Source organism: Lutra lutra, chromosome X (genome assembly GCF_902655055.1).
Source record: "Lutra lutra chromosome X, mLutLut1.2, whole genome shotgun sequence".
NCBI classification, from domain to species: Eukaryota; Metazoa; Chordata; class Mammalia; order Carnivora; family Mustelidae; genus Lutra; species Lutra lutra.
The window spans coordinates 32,277,147-32,289,858 of NC_062296.1; the positions used below are offsets into that span (position 1 = coordinate 32,277,147).

Sequence of the window (12,712 nt, forward strand, 5' to 3'; positions counted from 1 at the left end):
CCACTGGGGACTGTGAAACTAGGATGAACCTTCAAATCTGTCCTGTGATTTTAAGGTTTTATATTCCCACATTGACACCAATAACTGGAGGCAAGGTATTCCTGGAAAGAAACTGTGATCTTAGGAAGAGTTGGTCATCTCCAATAAGGGCAATTTCTGATGAGGGCTGAAAACTAAAGGCTATCAGTCAAGAGTAATCTTAGTAACCTGCAGAAAAGTTCCTTTAGCTCTGAACCTAAAGAGGATCTTGGTACTGCATCACATAGCCCACTGCAGATCTATAGATTATAGATAGATGACAAAATAGAAATTTTATATATACATTTTGTAAGCACTTTGGCAATGATGTCCTAGGTGTGACTTTCTCATGATGTAACCTACTTGAAATTCCCTGATCTTGGTTGGAAATGTGGGGTCTTTTATCAATCATGAAAAAAATCTTAGTCATCTCTTCAACAATTTTTGCTGTGCCATTCTTACTCATGTTCCTTTGTCCAACTCCCATTACACATACTAAACCATTTGGCACTGCCCACATCTTTCAGATGTTCTGTCAGGGTTTTTTTTTTTTTTCCCCTTTGTTTCAGTTTGGGTAAATTTCTACTGACTTTCTTCAAAGTCCCTGACCATTTATTCTGCCATGTATGTTCTGCTATTAAGACTGCCGAATGAATTTTCAAATTCAATGCTGTCTTTTGCATTTTCCACTTAATTTTTTAAATTTAATTTTCCAGTTAATTTTCCTTTCCACTTGGGGCACCTAGGTGATTCAGCTGGTTGAGTGTCCAACTCTTGATTTTGGCTCAGGTCATGATCTCATGGTCATGGGATCAAGCCCTGCATGAGGCTTTGTGGTTAGTGGGGAGTCTGCTTGAGATTCTGTTTCTCTCTGCCTCTCCACCGGGCTCATGCACTCTCTCTCTCTCAAATAAATAAACCATTTTTAAAAATTATTTTCACTTAATTATTTTATGTATTTTGCATTCCTCTGCTTACATTCCACCTCTATTCAAACATGTAGCTCACTTTTTTCTCTAGATTCTTCCATATTATTTATCATACTTATTTAAAAATCTTTCTCTGGGAGTGCCTGGGTGGCTCAGTGGGTTAAGCCTCTGCCATCGGCTCAGGTCATGATCTCAGGGTCCTGGGATCAAGGCCCACATCATTGGGCTCTCTGCTCAGCAGGGAGCCTGCTCCACCCACCCCTGTCTGCCTGTCTACTTGTGATCTCTCTCTCTCTCTCTGTCAAATAAATAAATAAAATCTTAAAAAAATGTTTCTCTGTATTTACCATACTTAAAAATCTTTCTCTGCTAATTCCTGTATCTGGGTGAATATTTGTTGTCTACTAATGTTTGATTTCTTTCCTTATTATGGGTCATGTATTCCTACTTCTGTACATTTTTCATATTATTTTGATTGTATGGCTAGTTATGTGTACAGAAAAAGCAGTAGAGACTGAACTATATTATATTAACCTTGAGAAAAGGGCACATGTCTTCCTGTGTGAGGCAATAAGGTGAGGCAATAAGGCCTGAGTCCATCTAAGATGTGATAGAGCTGGATCTGGGGTTTGTTGCAAATTCAGTTCTCCAGACTTTGAAAATATATTCAGTATCTCTTGGGCATTTTTCTTTGTGTTAAGCCCAGCTTCCTGCTTTCTGCAATGTGGGCATATACCTGCTGTTTCTAAGCTGATTTACCATCTTTTCATGACAATCAGGAGTTCTATTTAATCTTCAAATCTACCCTGGCTCTCTGTGCCTTAGGAGAACTTTCCATTCTGCTTCTTTGACACCAGCTTTCAGGGGGCCATTAATGCAGCACTCAACAAAACCTGCATTTGCCTTGATTAGAGTCTCTCTCAGTCCTCTTAACCTTATCTCTGCTTTCGGCTTATCTCTCCCATGCATTCAAGGAAGGCCCCATGGAAAACCTAGGCAGGAGGTAACTGGAAATTGGTTTTGTGATCTCAACTCCTCTGGATTCTTATCTCTTGCTCTAAGCCACAATCTAGCTAGCCAATATACATTTATTAAGATCGGCTTGTGTCTCCTTACCTCAACTGTAGTGAATTTGCTTCTCTTCTTATAGTGCCGCCAAGGTTATAAGCTTGGCAGTCATATATCTCTGCTCTTCTAGGAAAGGTTTGCACTTTATTGGAAATTAGTGATTTCAGTTTATTTTGTTAGCTTTCTGTGACACACACACACACACACACACACACACACACGGAAAGGAGGGAGAGAACCAGAGAAAAGAGGAAGAGAGAGAGAGCCTATTCCACTTTTTCTATTTGCTGGGCTACCAGTGGTGGTTTCATAAATTTCTACATCAAGACTGGACATAGAACTCAGGTTATTACTCATTACTATTTAATAATAATAATAATAAATAATTTAATATTTAAATAACATATTTAATGTTCTCACAGTATATATTTTCTTTAACAATACCCTGACTTAATATTGTATTTCAAATTCTCAGTCACTGGGGCACCTGGGTGGCTCAGTGGGTTAAGCCTCTGCCTTCGGCTCAGGTCAGGATCTCAGGGTCCTGGGATCGAGTCCCGCATCGGGCTCTCTGCTCAGCAGGGAGCCTGCTTCCCTCTCTCTCTCTCTCTCTCTGCCTGCCTCTCCATCTACTTGTGATCTCTCTCTGTCAAATAAATAAATACAATCTTAAAAAAACCCCACAAATTCTCAATCACATTTGCAATTTCCATTCAGATTTAAATTTTTCTAACATGCATTGTTTACCACAACTTTTTTTTTTCCTTTCTAATATTATATGTCCAAAATACTTGAATGTCCGACACTGGCTTTTATTTGTTTCTGACAGGTGAATGATATCTTGATTGGCCTAGTAAACTCAGATTTTATTCCTTTTTCAAAATAGTCTCTGATATTTTCCTCCTACATCCTAATTCCTTGCTACTCTTAAGGTGGTTTATGGACCAGAAGCTTTGTCATCACCTGGGAGTTTGATAAAGTTGCAGACTTTATAACCCTATTCCAGATCTGCTGAATCAGAATTTGCTTTTTAAAAAGACCTTGAGGCCATTTCTGTGTACATTAAAATTTGAGAAGCACTGCTCTAGTTTTCTCCTTTTGTGATGATACGGCTGATACTACTCTGATTCTTTTCCTTTGTAACTTAACTGATCTTCCTGACTTAAAGTTTTTTATATATTTTTCTTTGCTTTGAAATTAAAGAATGTCACTGGGAGTTTGTCTAGTTGTGCATCCCTTTTTTTTTTTTTTGGATTCAATTATCTTTATTAACCTATCAATGTTACATTTTATACATAATATCTAGTTGTCTTCTCAAAGGGGTCTAGTTTAGTACATCATGTTAATAAAAAGCCAAGTTAAGATGGCTAAACTTCAACCTAGCATTTTAATATCCTCCAGACAAGGCAAGCTAGAAAGTCAATCATTTTACACACATCAGAGTAGTGTTCCAAAATAACTAGGCAGCTGCTACACTTTTAAGCAAAGGAAGAAAAAAACTTTTCATTTTGGTCTTTTTGTGTTCCAGCAAATTATACTTTCAATTAACAGCAACAATGATATCATAAAAAATGCTCTGCTTTTTAAATTTCTGAACTTCAGTACAAATTAAAATAGTAGTATTGGAGTCTTTTGGGAGGCAAATAGCTAGCAGCTACAGTCATCCACGCAGCCGAGCCTCTCTATCGATAACCAGGTCCCGGTTGGGTATAGCCCTGACCAAACGGTGGGCGGGTGCGTGCATAAGGGTTAGGCCCACTGGGAGGTGGAGTCATAGTACTTCCGGGAGGTGGAGTAAAACCTGGTCTTGGTTGATAGGCCCCGGGTTGGCTTGGAGCCATTCCAGGTTGTGAGGCAGGGGCCACAGTGTAACTGGTAGGCTGAGAAGTCTGGGTGGTGTAAGTCTGTGGAGGGTAACTGCTCGCCTGGTACTGCTGCGCTGGTTGAGCAGGCAGCTGCTGAGGCTGGCCAGCAAACGCAGGAGCCGGTGCCTGGGAAGCTGACTGCTGGCCATATCCCTGGAACTGCTGAGGTTGTTGGGGTCCGGTCTGCTGACTATAGCCTGAATACTGAATCCCGTACTGCTGGGGTGGCTGAGGCGGCGCCTGCGGGGGCTGAGCCCCGTAGCCCGCCTGCTGCGGGTACTGCTGGTACATCGGACCTGCTTGTGTCTGAGCTCCTGTATACGGAGGCTGCTGTGGCTGAACTCCTGGCGGGTGAGCTGCAGAGGAGGAGGAAGCGATGCTGTCGGGTGTTCCTGAACGGTCTTCTGCAGGAGCACTGGGTGGCCCTGAAACCTGATCATCTGTTAATCCAAACGCTGACATGACATTTTTATTGATTTCATCTTGGTTTTTTAAAGGATCAAAAGCTGACATACTTGCTGCCATAACCTGAGTAGACTGTTTTCCAGAAGAATCAGAAGCAGTAGGCTTTTCATCCCTACCATCCACAGTATCATTTTCAGGAATACTGGTGGAAGGTCCTGGTTCTCCAGGTGGTTCCAAGCTATCCAACAAGCGATTCACTTTATTTCGCAGTTCTATCAGCTCTCGACGAAGATATTTTACTTGACTCGATTCAAGGGGTCTTGGTTGGCCATTAACAAATAATGTCAGTTTCAGTATTCTACTACATTGAATTGCAAAAGAAAGGTCAGAACTATCAAAAATTGTTATAAGATCTCCATCTTCATCTTTATACTTTATTGTAACTTCATCATTACTCAAGAGTTTTCCTCTGAAAACTCGCTGCATCATTAGCACTAATTCATCATAAGTAATATCTTCATTATGAATGGGAATTCGTCGAATATCTTCCCCAAGCTGAGCTTTGATGATTAGCTTCCCGCTTAGGTCCAACTGTCCATTCATGGTGGACTCCAGGATGTTGCAGGTATACAATTCTAGGGAAAGACCGCTTGCCGAGGCTGCCGCGGCCGCCTCCCCGCGGATCTCCGCTGACCCGACCGGTGCGAGGCCGACGCCCGGCTCTGGGGCGTCGTGGGGAGGCTGCGGTCACGACCCACTCCGGTGCCCTCCGCCGGTGCCGCGGCACCTCGCTAGCAGGCTCGCGCGGGCCCTGGCCAATCGCACGGACGCACCAAGCCTAGCGAGATCTCGGGCCCAGTACGTGGCAGGTGGGGGAAGAAGAGGCTAGTTGTGCATCCCTTTTCATTCATCCTGCCTCATAGCCTTTTTGATGTGGCTTTGGAATATAGGTAAGGTTCGATGGAGTGGGGTCCGGAGCCATGACCAAGAAAGAATTCTTGAGACATCTTTGGAGCAAAATAGTGGTTTATTAAAGCACAGGGACAGGACCGGTGGGCAGAAAGAGCTGCTGCCCCAAGGTTGTGAGGAGTGGCAGGTTATGTAGATAGGGTTGGGGGGAAGTAAGGAAAAGGAAGGTTTCAATAGAACTTTCATATGCTAAAGAGGACCTACAAAGATACTGATGCCTTGAGGCCTTGTCATTACCAAGGTTTTTACCTCTGTCTTGGTATTAACATTAAGATTCTTGGGAGATTCCTAAAGAATGTTACATGTCCCACCCAGGAGTGGGGGTGGGGGAAGGTTGCAGGGTGTCAGCTTTTGCTTTGTCCTCAGCCCGCCTTCTGTTCCCTCATCAGGGACCACCTGAAGCCAGTCAGCAAGCATTCCTCTTTCTAATGGATTTCTAACAGATGGGCTCCCTCGGATGACTATGAAATCTACTTTCTCTTTTCTGTAAGAGGTAAGCCTTTGACTCTGCTGGTGGTCTCTTGGCTCTTGCACAATGTCAAGGAGAGTGAAGTTTCATTCTTAAAGAATGAAATTCTCTTCTTCAAGAGATCTTGAAAGCCTCCAAAGCATTTTCTAGATTATAACAGCATGTCTGCCTAAAATCCACCTTTCAGGACATGTGTGCACACACATGCACACACACATTTTGTATCTTATACATTGCAATATGTTAAAAGTATATATTTTTAAGAACAATATGTACTATTACAAATGTAAATAATATATTTTTAAATGAGTGAAAGGTTATATGGGAAATAGAAAACTACTAGAGTCCATTCTTTTAGAAGTATGGCTGATAAGAAAAGGAAACAGATTAAAAGAGAAAAACTAGGTTCAAGAGCTGTTTTGCCTGGCTTGTTTTGGTCTGTCTTTAAAGATGGAATAGGCTTGAGCATGTTTACATATTAAAGTGCAGGGACAGTGAACAGAAAGATGTTGAAGATACAGAAGAGAGATGAGATGAGAATATAGTCCTTTCTCAATTAACCAGGATGCTCGCATTGTAGTTAACAGTCTTAACAACTGCCTGTTAGACACTCTCTTCTGTTTCATCTTATTTGGTTGAAAATCCATTTTTAAAGTTCCAAATCTGTCTTTGTGCCTTAGTAAATAAATTCTAGTGAAGAACTTTTCCAACATCTCAATTATAATATGTAGAAAATGGGATTTGTTTAAATAAGTAATTTAAACAAATTTTAGACACCTTTTTTTTTTTCAGTAGAACTTATACTTTGTTATATGAAAAGCTACTTAGTCTTTCCTGAAATTATTTGATTATGCCATTCCCTACTTCTGCCAAACCTGAGATCATCTTAGGAGGCTACTATCAATGTACCATACACTGGGAAACAGTGTTTAAATCATGAGATACCTGTTAATTTTTTAAATCAATCATCTATTGTTGAATTACAAAATCTCAGTGGTATATAATAATAAACATGTATTTCTTTCCCAACTGTATATCAGCTATTCTAGACGAAGTTTGTTAGCACAATTCAAATACCTGCACTGTATAGTACTTACTCTTGTCCCATTGACCAAAACAAGTTATATGGCCAAATCCAAAGTTAAAGAGCTGGGAGGGATTGCAAAGTTACTTGAATAGGATGAGGCTGTGGATTGTGGGGAAGAATTTGGTTTAGTAACTCAATCTACCAGAGTTCTCAGGATTATCACTTTGAATTTGCATATAGAAGTCAGGACAACTGACTTTGAAGTATTTTTCACTGGAGGTTCTATGGACATTTTACATGAGGCAATCCTTCCTGGATGTTGTCAGATTTTAGCATTGCTGGCTTTCACCTACTAGATGCCAGTAAGCATTTTGACAAACTTTTTCAAATATTCCCTAGGGAATCAGTTACATCACTAGTTGAGAAGCACCGTTTGATTCTACTGTTTACTAATTTTTTGACCTTGGACACATAATTGATCATCTCACTTTTCTAAGCCATTAAGAAGATATTAGAATTAACAAACTCTAATTTCTGTTTCAGCTTAACATTTGACAAATTAAAAGATAGAAAAAAGGGATGACTGGACTGAATGTTTCTGAAAACCAGAATATATGGTCCAGGACATTTCTTCTACCTCCAAATCATCCCAGGAGCGTATGATTCCTTTCTCATACTTTAAGATGACAGTAACAAGCTAAAGAATGTCAGAGGAAAGCAATTAGAATGGTTGTCGAGGACTGAACAACGTCATATTAGTGACATTATATCCAACTGAGGTTGTTTAGTCAAGAAATAAAGAATGAACTTCGTTAGAAAAGAGACTTGGAGCATGAGGATAAAAGGCCAATAACAATTTCATTTGCTCATTAAATCATTACTGAGTGCCTAATATGTGCTATATGTCTGTCATGTTGGCCCTTTTCAAATTCTTCATGGAAGATATATTTAATATGCATTGTTCAGGGTCATTGGGTGAAATGGTAAGTAATTTAATTTTGACTTAAAGTAAGAAAGAAAAGTGTAATTATTAGGGAGTCTGAAAAAAAATGGATGATTTCAGCAGTCAGTAAGGTCCTCAGAATTTGAGATGTTCAACTTTATAGAGGGTAAGAAATTAATCTTATCCATCTTTGAATCTCTGGTAACTTCACACATGTTGAAGAGATAGTAGGTGTTCAATAGAAATTTGTTATATAACCAAATGCATCAAATGGGTGATGGAAATAATTTTTTTCTAAAGTTATCCACCTAAAAAATTTGGTGATTTTAAGGGAACATGGAACCCCACAAAGTCATTTTCTTTTTTTTTTTCTCACCTCGTAAAATATGTTAAGGGAAGTATCCCTTCAAACAAGGTTTGAGGACAAAACAGAGGAAGAAACTAAGTTATCCAAGGGTAGCCAGATTCATGTATGTGGAAGGGGATATAAAGTAGTGCTGGTCTTTGCATAGTCCTGTCTGGTTGGGGCTGACAGTATGCATATGAGTCATCATTCCCTTTTGCCTACCATCTATAGTATTTTGAGAAGTACTAAGATAAGTTTCTAGAGAAATTACTCTAATCCTCCATTTCCTTCATTACTTTTGAATTGCTACAACAGACTGTTTCTTGTCATTAATTTCCTTCAAACTAAACAAAGCCTAATAGAAGCACAAATCAGAGAAAAACAAGTCTCAATTACAGGCTTTGGTTAGTTAGGTTTTGGTTAATCAAGGTTTTATCTTACTAAAAATGTGGGAAAGGATGTTCTTATTGATTGAAAGTAAACAGTTGCCAGATATGAGCAACTGAGCGGGAATATATGAGTCACCCATGACTCCCCAAGGAAAATCTTAAGAGTTAGGTGCCCTTCTTGATATAAGGTAATCGTTCACATATAATTTGTATTTTGACAACATATGAATTTTAGTGCTAAACAGGAAATGAAGTCTAAAATATAATCCTTTGCCAAATTAACTATCTATTGCCACCTGAGGTTAGGACTGAATCATAAATATATTGAAATTAAAATACATCCTGGGTGTCCTCTTAATGCATACACATTTTTTCACCACAACACTAGAAATGTGCTCATCCTGTGGGCAATAAAAAAGTGGATGAAGTATACTTATTTATTTCTGGCTATGGTGAAATAACAGAAACTAGATTTATCCTCCCATATTTTCAATGAAAATAGCTAGAAAATTGGATCAAATATGTGAAATAACTATTTTCATACATTGGACAACAGGCAACACAAGGAAGAGAAATGAGGTGAGCCATATGATGACACTGACTTTTTGCCTGAAGACATATTCCACACCACAAAAAAGCAGGGAGACTGGAACAGGATGGTTTCCCTGAATTCAAGAGATAGAGATTAAGGAAGCTGAGTGGGCTAGAACATAAATGGCAGAGTCCCAGAAAAAAGAACTCTAGAATTTTACTTGATGAAAATATACTTCAAAAATAAAGGCAAAGTCAAAATACCCAAATAATAAAAAATTAGAAAAAAATTCACCAGTAGACCTATGCTAAAAGAAATGCTAAAAGAATTTCATCAAGCTAAAGGAAAATTATAGTTGATAAGAAATCAAATCTAAAAAAAGTAACAAAAATTTTTTTTAAAAAGTAACGAGAGGGGAGCCTGGGTGGCTCAGTGGGTTAAGCCTCTGCCTTCGGCTCAGGTCATGATCCCAGGATCCTGGAATGGAGCCCCGCATCGGGCTCTCTGCTCCACAGGGAACCTGCTTCCCTCTCTCTCTCTGCCTACCTCTCTGCCTACTTGTGATCTCTCTGTCAAGTGAATAAATAAAATCTTAAAAAAAAAAGTAATGAGGAACAAAAATTTGAGTCAATATAAAAGATTTATTTTTGCTCTTCTTAATTCATGAAAAAATATTGACTAATTAATGCAATTATAATAAGGTATTCTGAGCTTGACATATGTAGAAATAAAATCAACAACAATAACAAAAAAGAGGGGGTAAATAAAAATATATGACTGTAAGGAGCTTAGGCTGTGTAAATCTGTACAATATTAATTCAAGGAAGAAAAGAAGTAAAGGACATATAATGTAATTAGTAAAAAATCATTAATCTACAAAGTATTAATAAAAATGACAAAATGAAGACATTTGATAATCAAGAATAATAATGGCAAAAATTGTCAGAATCAGCATTTTCTGGATGCTGGAAATTAATTGCTCGCAGCAAACTAGAGAGCATTTATTCTAGAATATAGCTGAATCTCAGTAAGAACAGTGACTTAGGTGGCTTTTTAATTTGCTCAGTTCCTATTCTCCTATGTTACCCCCAGTGAGGTTTATAGTAAACCTGAAAACCAACAACCCACAAACATGATGAAACCAGCAGTCTGACAGCCACTGGAGGAGACAAAATGGATTTGGAGCTCATTTTAAATCCTCATTCTCAGAAAATTATTGCTTTTTTTGGTCTGGTTGTTCCCTGGAAGACGCCACTAGCAAGGCAGTGTATTTGACCCGACCCGAAATAAACAACAACAAAACAAACATTCCCTGGGTTATTTGTCAAAACATTTTTTTAATTGTTTAAAATAACAGATGTCAGGGTGCCTGGGTGGCTCAGTGTGTTAAAGCCTCTGCCTTTGGCTCAGGTCATGATCTCAGGGTCTTAGGATCGAGCCCCACATCGGGCTCTCTGCTCAGCGGGGAACCTGCTTCCCCCCCTCTCTCTGCCTGCCTCTCTGCGTACTTGTGATCTCTCTCTCTCTGTCAAATAAATAAATAAAAATCTTTAAAAAGAAAAAAAAATAACAGATGCCTAGGGTGGTGCATATCAGTTGGGGCAAAAGAGGGTAGTCAAAAACCTGAAAAGGGTAATCTAAGGAATGAGATATCCATAGGAGCTTCGGAAAGCTCTGGTGTATCACTGGGACTCTAAGAGAGAATGTGAATGTGTAGGGCTGTGTGCATATGCTCAACCAAAATCTGAGAAGACTCTCAGCACTTGCTAAATTCCTAGCTACAAATCCTTGCTACAATTAGCAATCCTAGTAAGGCAATGGAGCTAATATAGGAGCAAAGTTTCCCTTTTTTTTTTTTTTTAAGATTTTATTTATTTGTTTGTCAGAGAGAGAGAGAGCAGGAGCAGGGAGCTGGAGAAGCAGGCTCCCCACTGAGCAAAGAGCCTGATGAAGGACTGAATCCTAGGATCCTGGGATCGTGACCTGAGGCCAAGGCAGACACTTAATGTACTGAGCCACCCAGGCATTCCCAGAGTTTTCTATATTAATAATACTGACCTGGTACTAATTTAAAATAGTGTTATGGTAATTAATTTTAATACTCTGGATAAGCACCAAGAAAATGATCTCCCAAAATACAGTAAATAAATGGCAAGGGAATGAAAATGGTACATGAGAAAATGTCTATTTAAAACAAAACCATAGGGATGCCTGGGTGGTTCAGTCAGTTAAGCATCAGACTCTTAATTTCAACTCAGATCATGATCTCAGGGTGGTGAGATTGAGCCCCATGTCTGGCTCTGTGCCCTGTGGGGTGTCTACTTGAAGATTCTTTCCCTCCACTCTCCCTCTTCACTTGTGTGCTCTTTCTTTCTCTGTCTCAAGAAAACAAAAACCTCATATTAAATAATTCAATTTATAGGAAATGTCCAGAATAGGCAAATCTATAGAGACAGAATATAATTAGTGTACGTAGGGCTGGAGAGATTGGGTAAATGGGGAGAAACTGCTAATATGTGTGGAATTTGGGGGGAGTTCTGGAAGTAAATAGTGGCAATGTTTATGCAGCTCCATGAATTAACTAAAACTACTGAGTTGTATACTTTAAAAAGGCAAATTTCATGGTTTTTAAAATTATATTTAAATTTTGAAGTACACCATAAAAATGTAAAACACCAAGTAAATAGCCCATAAAGGAGAACAAATGGAATTGTAAATACTCTGTCCAAAAGAAGATAGGAAAACAGAAAAGAGATACCAAGAACAGATGGAAGAAATAGAAAACAAATCCTAAGATGGTAGACTAGATCCAATAATGTCAATAATTACAATAAAAGTAGATGAATAAACTCTATAGTTAACAGAGATCCACATAAAAGATATAAAGGAAAACCCAAACATATGCTACTTATAGCAGATTCACTTTACATATGAAGACAAAAATAGGTTGAAAGGAAAAGAATGTAAACAAACAATATCATTATAATGTTAGAATGACTGTCATTATCAAGATGGACCATATATTGGATAGTAATACAAATGAGTTCTGAAAATATCAGTGGATTAAAATAACACGGGGTATTTCCATCTTTGGAAGCAAAATATACTAACTCAAAACCAAAGTGATTTGAAGGGAAGATATATTAGTAATAAGAATGGAAATAATAGAGGAAACCAACAAAATAAAACATCGGTTCTTTGAAATTGCTGTTAAGATTTATAAATAGTTAGCAAGAATAATCAAGAAAATAAATGGGTATAAATTAGTCAAATCAGATATGAAAGAGGAGTCATAACTCTGGATACTAGAGACATTAAGTATAATAATGAAGTATTATGAACAACTTTATGCCAGTAATTCAAGAACATTGACAAATGGACAACTGCCTTTAAAGATGCAGCTTAGCAAATTACCTCAAAGTAGCTGACAGTCTAAATTTGTAATTAAAAATCTTGTCATAATGGAAACATTGGACCCAGAGGAATATTCCGCAACCTTTTTTATGAGGCAAATATAACACAGATACCAAAAGTTGAAAAAGATATTACAAAGAAAACACAGATTGATATTCTCTATGAGTATAAATATAAAAAATCATTTAAAATATTAACAAATCAAATTCAGCAATATATAAAAGAGATAAATCATTGTATCCAGGTGGGTTTTATCTTATGATTTCAGGCTTGGTCCAACATTGGAAAGTCAATCAATGTAATTGACTACATTAATAGAACAAAAGAGAAAAAAACAC

At 38.2% G+C, this 12,712-nt stretch overlaps 1 protein-coding gene across 1 annotated transcript; it reads right to left on the reverse strand.

Moving 5' to 3' along the window:
• Positions 1-3,252: 3,252 nt before the first annotated feature.
• Positions 3,253-5,097, reverse strand: LOC125092244 (protein TFG-like). The gene has a single exon (XM_047716619.1). It carries the CDS (start codon positions 4,886-4,888, stop codon positions 3,698-3,700), a length of 1,191 nt encoding a protein of 396 aa, XP_047572575.1. The 5' UTR covers positions 4,889-5,097; the 3' UTR covers positions 3,253-3,697.
• Between the last annotated feature and the right edge of the window lie 7,615 nt (positions 5,098-12,712).